This window comes from Rhopalosiphum padi, chromosome 3, assembly GCF_020882245.1.
Source record: "Rhopalosiphum padi isolate XX-2018 chromosome 3, ASM2088224v1, whole genome shotgun sequence".
NCBI classification, from domain to species: Eukaryota; Metazoa; Arthropoda; class Insecta; order Hemiptera; family Aphididae; genus Rhopalosiphum; species Rhopalosiphum padi.
Window position 1 is genome coordinate 78357931 of NC_083599.1, and position 20091 is coordinate 78378021.

Sequence of the window (20091 nt, forward strand, 5' to 3'; positions counted from 1 at the left end):
GTTTCGAAATTAGTAAAAATGGTATAGAACCGGGGCACCGAAAAATATTAGCAGTAGAAAATTTTCCCGTGCCAAATAATGTAAGAGCGGTACGTGGGTTTATAGGACTAGCGAGCTATTTTCGTAGATTTGTGAAAGGATTTGCCGTGATTGCCCGACCGTTAACCGACCTGTTGTGTAAAAATACACGTTTCGAGTGGACAAAAGAGCGAGATGAAGCGTTTAAACTGTTAAAAAAGGCACTTACGAGTCGACCTATTTTATCGATGTACGAACCGAATGCTTATACGGAGGTACACACCGACGCGAGTCAACATGGTGTTGCAGCAGTATTAATGCAACGACAAACTGAGGACGCAAAAATGCACCCTATTAGTTATTTTAGTCGAAAAACAACGAAAGACGAGGCGAAGTACCATTCATACGAATTAGAGGCTCTGGCGATAGTAAGTGCGTTGGAACGGTTTCGTGTATATTTGATAGGTATTTGTTTCGTAATTAAAACAGATTGTAACAGTTTAAAACTTTTAGCTGATAAGCGAGATTTAAATCCTAGGATAGGCAGGTGGTTTATGAAGTTATCGGAATACCAATATAAAATAGAACATTTGAAAGGTGATCGAAATTTAATTGCTGACGCCCTAAGTAGGAGCCCTGTAGAATCGGAACAATCAATAGAGGTGGCTAGTTTAAACGTATTCGGGATAAAAATAACAACCGACTGGGTGGCGGCATTACAAAAAGAAGACGAGGAGGTAGCGGGAACGATTGCAAAAGTGGAGGCTAATGACCCTACCGTGAAAGATAAATACGTGATAGAAAATAGTAGATTATACCGAATAACGGGGGGAAGGTGGAGATTGTATTTACCGATCGATCTCAGGTACGATGTTGTTAGTACTACTCATCGAGAGTTAGTACATCTCGGGATAGATAAGACATTATCTAAAATAAAAGAAAATTTTTATTTTCCCAAAATGAGAGAAGTTGTAACAAAGTATGTCAATAGATGCGTAAACTGTATGTTTTATAAAATACCAAAAAAAGGAGAATTGTACTGGCATCCTTTAGATAAAGGCAGTGAACCGTTTCAAGTGATACATCTCGATCACGTAGGACCTTTCGTTATGACAGAAAGAGATAATAAATATATCCTTACAATAGTAGACGGGTTTAGCAAGTATGTCGTATTGCGCGCCGTAAAAGATGTGACGGCTATTGAAACTGTGTACTATATGCGCGAGTTTGTGTGTACGTATGGCAGGCCTGAACGAATAATTACAGACAGAGGTACCGCGTTTACGGCAGCGATATTCGAAAAATTCTGTCACGAGCTAAATATAAATCACGTAAAGATATCGTCAAAAAGTCCGCGTAGTAATGGTCAGGCCGAAATAATGAACGGGATAGCTGTAAGATGTTTGGCAATGACGACCGAAAATCCCGATAACGCCGATTGGGACCTAAGGTCGATGGAAGTACAGTGGGGAATTAATAACAGTAAGCATAGAGTGACCGGTTACACGCCGTCCGACGTGGTATACCGTTTCAAAATCACTAGTCGCGTCGATAATCCGTTGGTGAGCGAGATATCGAAAATAAATAAAGATAAAGGTACAACAAACAGAGAAGTCGACCCAACCGAGGTACTACGAAAAAATAGAGAAAAAGAATTACGTAAGATAACACAAAGAGAAAAGAGACCTGAAAAGTTTCGGAAAGGAGACTTGGTGTTAATTAAGTGGGAGGCACCGGCATCGGGACAAAGTCGAAAACTAGAACCTAAATATAAGGGGCCGTACCAGATAGCGTGAGAGTTAAGGTATGACCGATACGTCGTCACGGACGTAGAAGGGGAACAGTTGGGACAAAGACCATTTAGCGGGATAATAGGATTTGACCGTTTGAAGCGAGTATGCAAATAATGTAAATCTATAAATATTATATAATTATTAAATGTCAAATTTGTAAAAAAAAAAAAAAATTGTATTTAGTGTAATAAGTCATATTTCACAAAAAAAAAGTATTATATTGTAAAAAAAAAAAAAAAAAAATAGGTTATTACTACTGTTATAGTGATTTATTATTATAATTAACTAATTGTTTTGAAAAAAAAAAAAAAAAATCTGTTTTATTGTATTATTTAAATGTACATGTATGTGTATATTGTGTATGTTTGACGGGACGCCAAAAGTTTGTCAGGAAGGCCGACTGTGGTAATTTGATATTTGTAATTAATATTGTGCCATATTATTATTATTATTATTAATTTTGTAGATTCGTCGCGTATACCTGGCCGCCGTCCGCCCGATTGGATAATGATGTGTTGATATGACCATCGATAAAGCACGGGTCCGGGCGATCGGCGTGGTATCGCGCGAATCTTATAATTAGTGTAGTCGCGGATACAGACCGTGCTGTATGTGTGATAGTGTCCACGGCTGATTAATTTATATTTCTGTTACCCGTGAGGAATAAAGTAATTAGTTTAAAAATATTAACAATCTTTTTATTACGCTCCGGTACATACGACGACGTATCTATCACAACCTCCTTCACTTTTTAGTCGTATACAACAGATCTATTTTTAAAATGTAAATCGGGTCATAGGAAGTAACTAAAAAAATCTTTCTCTTTTAGCTATTTTGTACCGATTTTAAAAACGGAAAAATCTTAAAATCTTAAATTGGTGACCTGTGCATGCGCGTGCTTGAGTGAGACTGTTTTTAGAATCGTAGACGATCTAATATCATGGTCATTAGCCATTCGATAAGGAACGGATATAGTAATGTTCTTGGAATAATAGTATTATTACGAAAATCGTCGCTTATTCAATTATTAATTTTGTATATTGGTGTTCATTCATCAATCTTCAGTCTTCATTTCTTCAATCGTTCTGTGTCATATTTTTTCAAAAATGAGTAAAGATTGGCATTATGGTCAAAAATCTCGCCGAAAATTATTTGTCCCGAAGAAAAAACCAAAACATAATTTAGCCAACTTAGCTCAAAAAAATGTGTAACCGTTTCAGACAACTACCAACAAGTAATATGCGATTTATTATTATATCTGTTTTCGATTTTTTATTTTCATTTATGATAATTTATTCATATTATAAGGATTTATTAAAAATATAAGTTATTCTTTTAGAACGTAGCAACTAGTACAGATATAACAACGCCAAAAAAAAATTATGTCGATACAAATATTGAAGTTCACCAAGTCTATAGTACACCAGGTCCATCTGGTTGTATTAGTGAAAAGTAAGTAACTGGTATTTAAATATTAAAATAGTAAGTATATTCGATTTTTGTACAAAACCTGTGTTAAAAATGTTTTAAATAACACAATATTTAAAAACTAATGTGATCTTCCGACAATTTTTATATGGATAGAACAATTTGTAACGAATCTTGTAAATATATATAAATTATATAATACAAATAGGATCAATTTTTTTTTTATAAGCAATTGAATTCAAATTTTGAAAAAAGTCGTCAAAATCACATTTTCTTACTATTTTATAGTGGGTACCTAACAAAGTAACAAAACTATAAAATGTGCAATATTTGTAACTAAGATTTAGTATACTGATATCGGAACAAATTTTTTTTATTATTATATTAACATTGTTTTTTTTTTATAGATATTTTAAATTTAAATGTAGACGAATTTACCATTGTACTAATAGTAAAATATATTAATAATTGTAATAAAAATATAAATTATCCTAGACCTACTGTACAGCACACCCATACCCACTTGCCCGTTATTTTTTCGTGCTTACATAAATTATATAAAAAAATGTATACATTTTCTATAATTCTACAAATTGTTTACACTAATTAAACGATAATATTTGTATAATTAGGACCTGTGAACTTAATGGCAGAAGACTTATAGATATACAGTTCTTCATTACGTCCATTCAAAATATTCGACATAAGGGTTTTGATTGTTCATTTCGCGATTTAAATTTAATAAATGAAACAAGAAAAGGTTTTATAAGTAAATTTATTTTTAAACAGTGGCGTAACTATGGGGTAGCGAGGGGTAGCGGTCGCGACCCCTAAAATTATTATGGGGTCGCAAGAGTATCATTTTGCTACCCCAAAAATATTTATATAATTTGATAAAAAAAAAATCGTCGTATTATAGATCGTAGCGTATCATGAAAAAAAAATTAGTTGTGAATTTTCATGTCACCGAGTAACTGATAAGTGATAAATGATAACAGTATAACTACAAAATATATCCCAGACAGTCGTGGTAGCACTGGTAGCACAGAACAATTGATAACATGAACATTTTTATGTTATCTCATTATCTGTATTCTATGATAATTCAAAAACATTACAATAACGACTAACGAGAAAATGGTTTATCCTTGTTAACATTTTAAATTGTTATTTGTTTTATCATTTTGAATTTTGATTTGTTATTATTATTTGTAGTACTGTTGTAGCGTGGACTGTGGTTTTACTTCAAAACTTTTTATCATTTTTATTGACTTGACAAATCTTAGTATTTCGTCAAAATGAGCTTATTAAAATGGCTTTCTGGCTCTAAAACAAAAGCCAACAGGGATCACAGTACTGAAAGTACAGGTAGTTCATACAATCCACGAACACGATTTAAATCGGAATTAACGCAATCATCACTACTACCAGATTCAGATCCAGGTAAATAGTTATAAAAATTGTCTTTTGTGTGATGTTATTTTTAAAATATAAACTGTGTTGTAGTTTTGATTAGATATAAACTATAAAATAATGTAAAAATTAAATTAACTTTATTAACTTACTAATTGAATAAAATGATAAAATGTTCTAGATTCTCAACAATAATTAATTTCAACACATTTTTTTTTTTAGAATGTGCTTCATATTCTGGATGTAGTGTCATACATGAAGACGATCCAGCATCAGACATTAAAGGAGCTTATGAAAAAGTACTACAAAATAAAGGACCATTTCAACCAAAGGATATCAAGTTTGAAGTGAACAAAAACCGATCATTTCTTATCTCTTGGTATGATTTATATCCATGGTTAGAGTACAGTCCTACTAGTCAGGCAGCTTACTGTTATTCATGTAGAGCGTTTCCAAGTCTAACTAACAAAGCATGTAGGGGTCAACATATTGAACCAGCATTTGTTAATGTTGGCTTTAAAAACTGGCCTAAAGCTATAAGAAGTTTTAATAAACATCAATCTAGTATTCCTCACAAAGAATCTACAGTAAAAATAGCTGGACTGAAATCAACTGTAATTGTTGGTGATGTGACCGTCCAAGTAAACAAACAATATAGTATAGAAGTTGAAAATAATAGATTATATTTTAATTGCCTGTTAGATAGCTTATTGTACTGTTGTCGACAAGGTATTGCCGTTAGGGGTCATCGGGAAGATGATAACTCTTTAAATAAAGGTAATTTCTTGGAACTTGTGGAATTAAGAGCTAAAGATAATACTATTATTAAACAATACTTTATTGAAAAAGAAAAAAATTTTAGATATGTAAATCCTTCATACTTAAATATGTTTATAGAGTACATGGGGAAAGATGTTTTACAATCAATAATTAGAGATATCCAGGATTCCAAATTTTTTAGTATTGTGGTTGATGAAACACAGGACTTGGCTAAGCATGAGCAAGTGGCCATATGTATTCGATATGTTTCAAAACTATTTATTACCCATGAAGTTTTCTTGGGCTTTTATCGCACCGATAAAACTGATGGTGAAACTTTAGTAAATCTTATAAAACAGTTTTTACAAACAAATAATTTAAGTATTCAAAACATCAGAGGACAGTATTACGATGGTGCTGCATCTATGCGAGGTTCATATACAGGTGTCCAAGCTAGAATCCGATCGGAAAATAAATTTGCTATTTATGTGCATTGTTATGCATATATTTTAAATTTATGTCTTGTAGACCTTTCGAAACAATCATCATTTGTAAGAAATACATTTGGAACTCTACAAACTTTATATTCATTTATGGGTGCATCATCAAAGAGAAATAGTGTTTTTGAAAAAATATTATCAACAAGTTCAATAAATGTGTCTCAAAAAACTAAATTAAAATCTTTAAGCGATACAAGGTGGAACTGTCGCATTGAAGCAATCAATTCAGTTATTAACACTTTGCCTGTTATTGTTCAAACACTACAAAATATTTCTGATAATGATGTGAATTATGGATCAGAAGCAAACAATTTGTTGAATTGCATACTTAATTTTGAATTTATATTTTGTTTGTTTTTATTAAAAACTGTGCTTGAACAAACAAACATACTCTCTAAATATTTACAGTCACCATCAATAAACTATGCACTTGTTAAGGAAATGTCAATCAAAACTTACGACTCATTGCAAGACTTACGTTCAGATGAAAGTTTCAATAAATGTTGGGAATCCTCGCAAGATTTGGTAAAAAATAATGGATTTCTACCACCAAAACTTCCTCGTAATAGAAAGATTTCCTATAAAAAACTTGGAGGTGGTCATGTTTTTCCAGAGTTTCATGATGAAAAGTCCTATTACCGGATCTCCATTTATTTTCCAGTTTTGGATATTGTCATGAAAGAAATCAAAGATAGATTCAACGAAAATGATCTTTCCATATTAAACTCACTGATGGAAACACTGACAAATGAAAGCCCTAGTCAATCTTCAATTCAAGAAGTGTGCAAATTCTATGGACCAAATGAAGATGACTTAACTGCTGAATTAAAAATATTTAACAAAATGTTTAAAGGCTATGAAAAGTAAATAACATTGAAAATAGAATATTATATTTGAAAAACAAAGATATTCAAAATGGTTTCCCAATTATAGTTGAATTGTTACAAATTTTTTTAACCATTCCCACTAGCAGCGTATCATGTGAAAGGTCATTTTCTTGTTTAAAAAAACTAAAAAACTACTTGAGAACTACTATCGGTCAAGAACGTCTTTCTAACATGGCTATATTATACATCGAAAGACAAAGAGAAGTAAACAACGAACAAATAATCAATCTTTTTAATAAGAACAAAAACCGAAAAATAGATTTAGAATAGTAATTATTTTTAGTAATTTTTGTATTGTAAGAGTTCCTATAATATTTATTTAAACTAGTCACTAAAACTGAAATGTGATATGATAATTACAATTTATAAATAAATTATAATGTAATTTTTTTTATTAGCCCACATAGCCCCCTATTTGTGCTAATGGAAAAAGGTTAAAAATGTATAAAAGTGTTCGCTACCCCAAAAATTTGCTGCTAGTTACGCCACTGTTTTTAAATGTAACAATTGTGGAATAAATGAAAATATTTATAACGAAGATCCAAAAACAAAAGACTTAAATATTAATATGGCAATGGTGACGGCGATGGTTAATGTTGGTCAAGGTTTTTCACAAATGGATGAAATTTGCGCTACCCTAAATATGCCGAATATGTGTAATCGTACATATCAAAATGTACATAATGATGTTTACCACCATATGTATGATTTGGCTTGGAATGAGATAGAAGCTGCTGGTAAAGAAGAGGCAAAGTTGGCTATCGAAATGGGAGAGGTAGATTTACAAGGCCGCCCTAAAATAGCTGTAATTACAGATGGGGTTTGGAGTAAAAGGTCTTATAAAAGAAACTACAACACGTCATCGGGAGTAGTAATTATAAATAAGATTTATAAAATTGTCGTAATTTTTAAATTAAAAAATATAATTTCAGGCTTGTATTGTTGGTCAAAGAACCAAAAAAATTTTATTTATAGGCATAAGAAACAAATACTGTTGTATTTGTCATAGATCATCAACATTAGGCATTGAAAGTAAAGACCATATTTGCTTTAAAAACTGGAATTCGCCTTCAACTGCAATGGAAGCAGACATTATAGTTGAAGGTTTTAAAAATAGCTTAGATATGCATAATTTAATATACAATCGAATGATTGGTATGTGCTAAGTTTAATATTATATTATATATTTAATATTGTATATACCTATTTTGTGTTTGATTAACATTGTACATATTATGTATAATAATATAGGAGATGGCGATAGCAATGTTATAAAACGTTTACGTTTGGCGCAACCCTATGGTCCTGATGTAATAATTAAAAAAATAGAATATTCCAACCATATTTTGAGGAACTATATTAATAAGCTTCACGAGCTTTCAAAAAAAAAAAAAAGCAGTAAAGGCGAAAGTGTGCCGGGTTGTATGCGCAATTTATTAGTTAGTCGAGTTGAACGACTTCGTGCTGCTGTTATAAAGGCGGTAAAATACAGAAAACAACAAAATAATATTTCATATGAGGATTCGGTTAAAATGCTGAAGAAAGATATTGTCAATAGCCCTAATCATGTATTCGGTGAACATGAGAATTGCAGTGATTATTTTTGCACGAGAAAAAATTTAGGTATAGTAATAATTATAATATTATGTTGAACATTCATAATTTAAAAATAATATATTCTCTTAAATAAAAATATACCTAATGAGTATATTAAATTATTTTATAAAAATTAAAATGTATCATGTATATAGGTATAAATATATCATATATTATATATATACAACTATATCAGCACAAAGTAAGTCTATAATAACTTAATGGATCCTATATAGTCAGAGAGGAAAAAAACAAAAATTTTAATAAAATATTTATCAATTTTATTTTACTACATATTTTGTTTTTATTTTAATGTACTTAAATATATATTACATATTACTTATTAGTGAATAAATAAAAAAAAGAGATTAAAAAATTAAAATTATATTATTATAAAAATGATTACATATTAATAAAAAATTATAAATTATGTATGTATATTATATGTTATTATATCCGTGATTGAGTCTTATAAGCAGCATTCGCTGTATATGGATACTTTTTATAATATATATATACTTATAAGTACATTTATAAATAATTTAAGGTATTAGTTATTACCAGGGCTCGGGACTTTATGTGCTTAAAATCTTAAAAATATGCGCATACATATGCACCAAAAAATATCAAAATATGCGCTTTAATATGCATTTATTTTTAATTAAAAAATACATTCTTATTCAAATTTAATTTAAAAAAAAAAACATATCTTGTATATATGACTAAAAATGTATATTTTATACATGCTATATTACTAAAATAAAATGTAAAAACTGTTGAATGGGAGGTCTTTGGATTTTTCAACACTCAGCATCTTCTATATCTAGCAATTATAATTTTTATGTATTAAAAAATAATCATTTTATAATTCTAATTATGTACTTACTTGCGTTACACTTGATTATCAAATGTTTTTTTATGTTCTCGACTTTGAAAGACCTTCTATTATTTGTAAGTAAAGTTTTATAGGCGGAAAATGATCTTTCTACGTTTACCGATGTGATGGGAGCATACTTAAAATATGTCAGATCATTAATATCTAAGTCTTCTGGTAAGTCTTTCATGTCAATTAATTCACCATTAAGAATGTTTTTAATTTTCTTTAGCATAGCAAGACCAACATTTTTCTTCAATACATTTTCCATCTTTGTACAGATATTTTTCCCAGTTGTCCCAGTAAGACATTTCATTGCAACACTTACATTGTCAATAATTTCAATTGAATCAGCTAAAGAAACACCTTCAGTTTGCAATTTTGTAATTGATGTAGTAAGAGAACTAAAATTTGATTTTATGTAGACTAAATCATTTTTAATGTGAGGTGTTGCCAAGTATTTTTTTGCATTTTTTATACTCAAAGCATCCTCTGAATCTAATTTATTTACAATATTGAAAATTATCTCAAAGTGTTCACAGTAATATATGGCTGCATTTATCCAGGTGCCCCATCGTGTTATTACTGGCTCTGGAGGTAAAGGTAAATCCGGTGCCTCAGTTTTAAAAAGAAGCATGCGAGATGGATTCTGTGCTGATGGCTTTTCGAAATTGAGTATTTTGTTTATATATGTCCCGTTTAATGAGTTCATGTAGAAAATCAAATTCTTTCATTGTCATGCGAAAATACATATGGAATCGTTTAGGATCTTTTTTTAATTCCTGTACAAGTCTATGAAATTCACCTAATGTTTCTCTTTTTCATTTATTTCATGTACCCAAGGTCTTGATGTCGTTGATTTATTTTCTTCATCGATAGCTACAAAAGCAGCTATAATCTCCAATTCTTCTTCACAATCTGAACATTTAGAGCTTTCACAATCCATTTTTTTAAAAACTACACTCGGGTAATATAAAATTTACGTTCACTGTACTTAGACGACGGACAACTGACGTCGTCATGTTATATGACAAAGCATAATATGACAGTAGTGTATTTCTAAACGTGACATCACGGTTTTCATGTATATACGTGACAGCACGTGACCTCACGTGACGTGACAATAGTCTGTTCGTAGCTTTATCGGTATTATTGCTGACAAAATCATGTAGATAAAATTGATTAATTTACTAAAAATATGATTTAAGAAAAAAATAATCAAAAATAATTTTAAAATATGTAATAAAAATCAATAAATATTAAAAATATGCATTTGTAGAAAAAAATTCCAAAATATACAAACATATGCACAATAAACTTTTAAACTTTAACTCCAAACACCACAACACAAATTTGTATCGGATCAGTTTTATTTTATTTACGACCCGAACAAATATGCAAATGCATAAAGTCCCGAGCCCTGGTTATTACTTTATTATTTTATAGGCGAAGAAAATTACGTTCCAGATATGAAACGAGTGGGCCTATGGGATGATATAGGTTCAATAAGAAGTTCTTTAACATACCATACAGAAAGCCTTATGTTTAATTTAAATAACAATGCAGCAGAAAGTTATAACTCTATATTGGCCAAATTTGTTGGAGGTAAAAGAGTTAATTTGTGTCTTCGGGGTTCATACGAATTACGATGTAATGCTGCAGTTACTGCTTATAACGTAGGAGCAAATCGTTTATCATTATTTCACAAGCAAGTTGTTAAAAAAAGTCCTGGTTTATTCACAAAAAGATCATGGTTATACGAGTATAACCATAAGTATTATTTATTTCCTAAACAGGTACATAAAAAAAAGTATGAAACTATCCGATTCAAGACGGAGACGCAAATTATTTGCCCCAGCAGCTCAACGGTTAAAACCAATAATACTAGCGGGTCCCGATGAGAATTATGGCGCAGTTGAACCTGACTTCGTTTCACATCCAGATTTTTCATTATCAGAATTAAATGATAAAAAAATACTCTATTTAAATACTCTGAAGCTTACAAAAGAAGAAATTATTGCTTTAAAGGAAAATACAAAGAGGCAACATGAGTGTGAAGATTGGCATAGAGAACGTAAAAAAAGGTTTGCCATTTATTATAAATTATAGATATTATAGACATATAGATACATATTACACAAAGGTTTCTTTGGAAAAATTAATACACTGTTTGCGTAAAGGCGATTTGTGTATTATATCCAAATTAATCAGTTATCTATAATTTTATAATTTTAAGTTGTTTTATAAACTGTTTTTTATTAGATTAACAGCATCCGTTTTTGGTAAAATCTGTAAGTTAAGAAAAACAACATCACGAGCCAAAACTATAGAAACATTATTATACGGAACGTTTCAAGGAAATCTATCAACAAAATATGGAGTTGAACACGAATAAGTGGCAAAAGAACAATTGGCAAATATTTTGAGTGTCAATATTGAGCCATCGGGATTATTTGTTGATAGCGAACAATTCTACTTGGCTGCCTCTCCAGATGGACTTATCGGAGATGATGGATTAGTGGAAATTAAATGTCCTTCTAGTGCAAAAAATGTATCTCCAGAAGAAGCCATAAATAACAAAATAATTAAATGGTGTGTTTTGAAAAATAATGAATTACAAATGACAATTATTATTATCAAATTCAAGGAGCATTACATATTTCACGAAGAGATTATTGTTATTTTTGTATTTGGACTCCAAAAGGTAAATAACATTTCTAGTTTATACAATTACAAACATCTTTTATTCATTAAATTAATAATTATTTTCTTAAATAATAGGTATTTTATTCGAAAAAATATTGAGAGATGATAATTTTTGGGCCAGTTCTATGGAGCCCCAATTATCATCATTCTATATGAATAATATGATTTTAGAACTAATTGATTCGAGATATGAGCGTGGATTGCCAATCAGGGATGGTTTGTAAGATAACTTTTTATATTATTTGTATAAAAAAATAATGTAATATAATAATGAATATGAAATAATAAAGTGATTGACGTATTATTTAGTATTGTGCATTTAAATACTTTTTTTCTGATGTGTTTTAATATTTAAATATATAATTAGTATCATATTATTCATATTGAAACATCATTATAGCCATTTATATGTGTACGGTGTACCGATCGAGTAAATTAAATACACAGAGATAAAATATGTAAATAATATATATATATCAACATTTATTTTGATTATTATCATCGTAGTTCTGAGAATACCCGCATATTACAGCTAATAGGTAGGCGCCGGTGGTACGACAATGCAGTAATTACACAAATAATAGATTACGCACACTAATGTTCATTAACTACTCACACAATGACACCGTTCAAAAATGCATGTAATAATAACTGCCTAAATATTACTCCTTAAAACATGTTATGATCCAACCCCCTTAAAGGAGATACGTGATATTGCTCTACCAGTAATTTAGATACGTGGTATTTCTGTTAAATATACGAGGTATTACTGTTTGTAAAATGATTAAATTTTAACCATACATTTTATAATAATTATTACTTAAACATAGGTAAGTAGTAGTGTGGATCATTATTATGCTCTTTTGATCAGTCTTTACCGAAAACATGATGTTATGAATATAAAAACAGGATTATTAAAAATAACAACACAAAAGTAAACTATTAAAATTTAAGAAATTAAAAAAACATTTTAGATTATAACAATAAAATATTATTAAATTAAGTAATGGAGATCTGTCTTATGATCAATATTATAACAAAAAAATATAATAAAAAGTAATTTTTTAAAATAATAAACAATTTTATGATGTTAGTCAAAATAAAACACAACATTTTAGATTATAACTATAAAATATTATTAGGTATATTAAGTAATGGAGATCAGTCTTATGATCAATATTATAACAAAAAAATATAAAATAAAACAACATTTTAGATTATAACAATAAAATATTAAATACAATGAATATGACTAGACTTTACCTTTTTTGGTTTTTAGTTCATTACAATGTAAAAGTGTATCTTAAAATGAATGAGTATCAATTGGTAAAACTTGTTTGAGTTTTTGTAGATCATTCCATTTAGATAATGATAAATTCAATGGTTTCTTGTACAATGGTTTATATTGAAATTGTTGATCTTCATCTATTCTTATGGTTTTCTTTCTAGGAAATACTTTTTTTTGGTATTGCACAGTATGGGTTATCAAATAAAAGTTTGAAATAAATGCATGATGTTGATGGGTCATATAATAGTTCACGAATGTCTTTAACTTCTGGTTCTCCCTTTCCAATACCAGGTCTTATAGAGGTGTAAGCATTTAAATGTTTAAAATCATAAAAATAACTGTGTGTCAATAGGATTGCTTCAAATGGTCTAGGATTATACATAATCAGAGGGCAAAAAAATATCTTTATTTTTAATGTTCCTTTCTATAAGAGAATGTGCACTATCACATTCCATTTGTGTATGTCCTTTAATTAAAATTTTTTGCTTAATAACAATATTTTGAGTCTTACAAAACTGAAGAAGAGCGTTTGAAAGAATAACATTTCTGTTCTGATACCCACATCCATCAGAGTAGATAATAATTGGTATTTGTTCAGTACATTTTGTTAATAAGTGCTTGATAATAATTGTAGCAAATACAGATGCCTCTAAATCTGCTTCGCCTTCATGCCACCAGTAATTACTGCATTCATTAGTTGCTAAGTAATATATTGTCAAGTTTTGAATTTTTAACTTCATAGAATAATATAATGCACTTGCTTGTACTGCAGGGCATAATTTGACCGCTTGCATGTCGATAGTTATAAAACAGTAACACTTATTTTCATCTGCATTTTTTTTGTCCTTTTGTTTCTCTTCCTTGCACTATTTTTAAGAGCAATATGCATGGCATATTCTTCTTCAGATACTTGGAAATTTTCGTATGCTGAACATAAATCACATTGGTCTTTACGTGGTTTAAATATTGACACTTTATTTTCTTTCATGTATTGAGTAAAAAAACATTTGCTTAATGGAATAAGCTGATCTTCAGAACATTTTTTTTATAACAAGTGAATACTTCTTGAAAGCTGTTAAAAGGCCCTTCAAGATACAATCTATTTGTTCTATCACGACAATAGTGAGATGGCATTTTTGCCAGGCTGTTCAACCAACTTTTAAATTGTTTTAAACGATCACAAAAAAATGCTCTCCTAGCCATACTCTGTGGTGATAATTTGATAATTTGACCTGAATTATCATATGATGTAATTTTGGATAACTTTGGAATACCATGGTTTGATTCATTTACCCAAGAATGTAGCATAAATTCATTCATTCCAAGAACATTTTCTTACATACTTGTAATGCAGGTAAATCTTTATATTTTAAATGATATGTGTATGTATTTAATCGTCTAGTACTATCATTACATCTGGTAGTATTACTTTTAGTTATCATTTTTGTTACCATATTACATGAAAATGTCTTTTTTGCTTCCCATGATGAATCCCAAAATGTAGAAAATATGTCCAACCTTTGATTTTCATTAAAAGATTGGCAAAAACGGTTTTTTGCTTTAATACAAAATTTAGATTTACAAATTGGCTGTATATTTCTTGTTGGTCGTTGTACATCTTGACTAACTACATTTCCTTTCCTCTGAAAGCCCGTGTATTCTTGGCCATTCATTCTACATCTTTGACTAATTTTTCTTTTCCATTTGTTTGGCTGAGGCTTAATACTACGCGTGTCATTAGCTTTAGATTGTACATTATTCACATTTATATTTTCTACATCTATTTGTTCATTTTCATTACTTATATCATTTGGTTTCAAAATATTCTCAGTTAATAATTCATAACATAAAGGTATATTATTTGCCAGTGGAATTTCTAACATATTATCATTATCCTCTTCAATATTTATATCAGAATTCACAGTATTCAATTCAAAATTTTCCTGTGGAATTTCTAACATTCTATTATAATCTTCAATATTTATATCAGAATTCACAGTATTCAATTCAAAATTTTCCAGTGGAATTTCTAACATTCTATTATAATCTTCAATATTTATATCAGAATTCACAGTATTCAATTCAAAATTTTCCAGTGGAATTTCTAACATTCTATTATAATCTTCAGTATTTATATCAGCATTCATAGTATTCATTTCATAATTTTCCAGTGGAATATCTAACATCCTATTATCATCTTCAATATTTATATTATCAGAATTCACTTAAAAATTATCTGTATAATGTTCCAATGGAAATGCTAACACCTCATTATTTATTTCTACAACTGAATTTATTTCTGGTTCATCGAAAACAATTGTAGCTGAAGATATAATATCTGCTAAATTATGAACATTATGTTCATTTTTCACATTATTGTTATTATTATTTATAACAGACAAGTCCATCATCATCTTTAATCTGCGTCTCGCCATTGTGCCTAAACATATTAATTTACTAATAATATAATATATTATAATAAATATAACAGTAGGTAAAGCTATTACAATACAATAAAACTAACTGTCTATAATATTATTAATACAAAATATTATATTAATTTAATAGTATTCATTATAACATACTAGGTAATATTATGTTATAATGTAATTTGCGCAATTTCACGTAAGTAGGATGCGACACAGAAAAAATGAATTATGTAAAATGAAAATATCACGTATCTAAGACGTTTATTTATAATTAATATATTATATCAAATATATCTATTACATACATAACAATAGCAATAATACTTAAATGTATTAATAATTAATCGATTTTAAACAAAATATTATAATTACCTGTTGTTAAATTGATGTAATGAAGACTTCAATCCGCAACTTTTTCAACCCATACGTTTGTGTTAAGTTACGTGATATTACATGTGATAAAGAGATACCTGATATTACTTTAATTGATTTTGGAGGGAAAATATCAGTCTTATCGTTACGGAGGTGATTAAAGAAAACAACCACAAAGAGATTACAAATATTTTGATACCAAAAAGTCATTATCGACAAAAATTGAGTTACGAGGTATTGTCATTAGTGTAACGATATACCTAATTATTTATCGAAGATTAACGAATATACGTTATACTTACACGATGATTAAAGGTAAATATTTTAAGAAAACAAAGTTGATGAAAAAGTTTAATAATAGGTCCATAATATAAGTAGTATGTATTTGTATGTTCACAGCTCTTTTGGGCAGGGAGATTTTAAAAGTTAAAGCGGAAATATCCTCCTTAACTCTTTCCGGCACGGTGGGATACCATGTCCCACCTAAAAATTTACATTTCCGTCACGGTGGTACAAAAAATAACCCACCTTTTATATTAATTGTTATCGATAGTTCAAAATTATTTTTCACCAATATGTATTATAAGTAGTTTTATTAGTATATTTTAAATGTTATTTTCTAAAATTAAAACAGAAATTAATTAATTTCATGTTATTTATATATTATTTGTACATAATATGTTAGAGACTATTGTATATTAGCATTCTGTGCAGACAAAACCATTTTACTGATAGCGGTTAGTTAGGAATAACGATTTACGTAAGAGTCCAAATTTTAACCCACCGTGCAGTAAGTGAGTAAATATTCGTATTCGTAATTTACTTTGTTATCAATAATGAGATATGATTGTCATGGTAGAAGGACAGTTAGTCTACATTGTGCGAACGACTCGGGTGGTCTATTGTTTGACACTGTGTCGCTGGTCATTTTTTTTATGAGTAATTAATGTGTTAATAAATATCTATCAAATTAAACTTATGAGTTACTTTTATTATAAAAATTCAGAAGTGGGATGAAACCGTGCCTTTTATGTTTGTGAATCTTGTGTCGAGTTTTGTTTTGGTGGTTTAATAGTGTGGTTTTTTTTTCTCTTTGAGACTTTATGTAACCGAACCTAACATATCGTTTTGCCGGTCAACTGTCGTTAGTGAGACAACTATCGTTAGTAAGATATACACTTTGTATACGGTTCAGCGAACACTCGTACCACAGCAAAGACATCGTTGTCACCGGTGGGCTGTTGTCACTGATTGTTGACAGTTGATATCGTACACTTATAACAATTTTACGAATGTAGTGTGCATAGTTAATTTTTATTTTTCTCTCTTCCTTTTGTGTATATTATTTATTTTGTTATCCTGGTGGATGCCCACCCGTACGTGAGTTGTCAAGATGGAACCGGAAAATAAAAATTCCGATTCCCCGAACTCTTTTGACATTAATGCACTCTTACGTGCGTTACTGGAGCAGAACCGGCTACGTGAGCAACAAATGGACGTAATTGTTAAAAAATTGTTGGGGGAAAAGAAAACCGAAGTATCAGTACCATCATTATCATCGTACCATATACATACCGTACCTATGTTCGATGGCGAGACTGGAGACACTGATCTAGCAGCGGAATGGTTAAATGCGCTGAAAACTGCGGCCATGTTGTTGAATAAATGGCCGGATATGAGCACGTTGGAGGCGGGTCGGTCACGTCTTGAGGGTGCAGCACGTAACTGGCACCTGAGCCATATGTTGGAACTGGATTCATTTGAAAAGTTTGGGACAGCCTTTGAAGCGACGTTCACAAGTCAAGAAAGTATCACGGAAACGTGGAAAAAAATGAGTGAACAACTACAGCAACCAGATGAAACTGTATTCGCGTAATTTCACGACGAAATTCGCATGTGTCGTCGACTGAAATTGTCAGCGTTGGAGACAAAAAAAATGTTATGTGTTGGGCTGTCTTCCCGTGAGACAGGGACGCCTGCAGCAATGTAGCTCAGGGGGGGCAAAAAATTGCAAGTACCTACCTAAATACTTATGGGAAGATTTATCGCTACATCTTTCATCTACTCATACTTTGTAATAGTATCGTTAATATTTTTTTAAAAATCAAAACTAATTTAAGTTAATATAAAATTACACTATTAGTTCTAATATTTACAAAAAACATAATAAAGTTTAAACAAAAAACAACTTTATTTGATTTGAATTTACATATTACATCATTACATGTTCCATGTTCCATATTACATCATAATATTTATACATAACATTACATTTTACTCAAAAAGCAATGATAATCTTCTTTTGTTAGAAGCAAATAAATTAATTGATTTATCAATTTGTTGATTAAAAAAATTTTCATCATCATACCTTTGGTGGTGTATATTAATTAACCCCAAGCTACTCAGTCTTTCATTTCCCATCCTATTTCTAACCCATGTCTTTAAACGGCGTAAAGTGCTGAAACATAATAAAAAAGTTATTGTTAAATATGAATTTACATACAGAATAAAATTTGTAAAAATATTTATTTAAAAACATTACCTAAACGATCTTTCTACTGAGCAGGAAGTTACAGGTAAAGTAATTGCAATTTGTATTGCTTGGCATACCGCTGGGTAATATGTGGCGTAATCGAGAATATCAATTAATTTCATGGTGGATTCGACTTCTTTCTTTTTCCATAGATCATACCATGACAGTGCTTGCTCTTTAAAATTGTCTAGAAGTGAACCATAAAGTGTACAAATAAATTCAACACTTTCTGCAAATTGTTGGTCGCTCATTAGTTTCATTTTTTTGGGGTGTAGGTTGTATAATGTAAATATTTTTAATTTTTCATCTGAAAATCTATCTTTGAGAGACATTATAACTGATTCCAAGTATGGTATAAATAAAGATTGTCTAAAATATACCTCCACATCGTTAGTTGGATAGTTTTCACGATGTACTTGTTTAACACTACGCCGTGGTAACTTTAACTTAAGATCTATTTTAGAAGCAACTAATTTTACTTCATTAAATATTGAATTAAATATATTCTCACAATTATTACGGTCTATTTCTAACATTGATAATAGGTCTTGAATATGTTTTGTAGCTTCTTGCAGGTCAACATCTATCCCTTGAAGAACTGTTGATACAGTTTCAAATTTTGCAGAATATTTTGCCATGATTGATAATATTACAACAAATGTTGGAGTAGTGATTGCAGTAAGCATTTCATAGCAACGCTGTCTAGTTTTGCTGTTAAAATTATTGGATTTTGATATTTCTTCCAAGCCTTCAACAATTGTAACATATTGGTCCTTAAATTTTCTGATACATTTATGTTTTTCAACAAACCTTGTTTCGCATAATTTTGGCAAATTATTTCCTACAATATTTCTACGAAGTGCACTATCTCTAACAAATGTAGTAACTTCTTTTATTTTCCCTACACAATTTCTAACTTCGGCAAGAGAATTCAAATCATTTATTACCAAATTCAAACGATGACTAGCGCAATGGAAAAAATTAGCCATGGGATACACATTATTAATTCTTTTTTGCACTCCAGATATATGGCCAGCCATCGTAGCACATCCGTCGTACCCCTGTCCAACACATTTATTCATATCAATATTTAGGTTAGTACATGCTTCTAATATTGTTTGAGTAATAAATGAGGCGTCAAACTCTTGTAAGGGGAAAAAACCTAAAAATTCTTCATGTAAATTTTTATTATACAGATACCTTACACAAATTGATAACTGCTCAGTACCATTGATGTCAGCCGTTTCATCAACAATTAATGAAAAACAAAATTAGTTAATTTGTAAATTGTAGGGCAATAACAGTCAACACTCAACAATACGTGGACTTGGAAAACACAATATTTCGTTAATCGTTTAATAATAATTTATAAAGAGTAATCGCACACTTCTACTCATGATAGCTTAACACATTACCCAGAATACCATAAATGTAATAATGTCTGTCAAAAGGTTTCTATTTCCGTCGACAACAGGCTGCTTTTATAATCGCGTAT

The 20091-nt window shown here is 29.9% G+C and overlaps 4 protein-coding genes and 1 pseudogene across 4 annotated transcripts; 2 read left to right on the forward strand and 3 right to left on the reverse strand.

Moving 5' to 3' along the window:
- Positions 1-4537: 4537 nt before the first annotated feature.
- Positions 4538-7964, forward strand: LOC132925870 (zinc finger MYM-type protein 1-like). Its single transcript, XM_060990230.1, has 5 exons — positions 4538-4682; positions 4875-5429; positions 5550-6691; positions 7250-7669; positions 7731-7964. The coding sequence occupies exons 1-5, from the start codon at positions 4538-4540 to the stop codon at positions 7962-7964; spliced, it is 2496 nt and encodes an 831-aa protein (XP_060846213.1).
- Positions 7965-9194: 1230 nt separating this feature from the next.
- Positions 9195-9905, reverse strand: LOC132925871 (uncharacterized). The gene is made up of 2 exons (XM_060990232.1): positions 9281-9905; positions 9195-9217 (listed from the first exon to the last, which is right to left on the reverse strand). Exons 1-2 carry the CDS (start codon positions 9903-9905, stop codon positions 9195-9197), a joined length of 648 nt encoding a protein of 215 aa, XP_060846215.1.
- Positions 9906-10737: 832 nt separating this feature from the next.
- LOC132925872 (uncharacterized) lies at positions 10738-12198 on the forward strand (annotated as a pseudogene).
- Positions 12199-14578: 2380 nt separating this feature from the next.
- Positions 14579-15697, reverse strand: LOC132925873 (metacaspase-2-like). Its single transcript, XM_060990233.1, has 2 exons — positions 15528-15697; positions 14579-15449 (listed from the first exon to the last, which is right to left on the reverse strand). Exons 1-2 carry the CDS (start codon positions 15695-15697, stop codon positions 14579-14581), a joined length of 1041 nt encoding a protein of 346 aa, XP_060846216.1.
- A 2640-nt stretch (positions 15698-18337) lies between these two features.
- On the reverse strand, positions 18338-18928 carry LOC132924021 (uncharacterized). Its single transcript, XM_060988076.1, has 2 exons — positions 18606-18928; positions 18338-18521 (listed from the first exon to the last, which is right to left on the reverse strand). The coding sequence occupies exons 1-2, from the start codon at positions 18926-18928 to the stop codon at positions 18338-18340; spliced, it is 507 nt and encodes a 168-aa protein (XP_060844059.1).
- Between the last annotated feature and the right edge of the window lie 1163 nt (positions 18929-20091).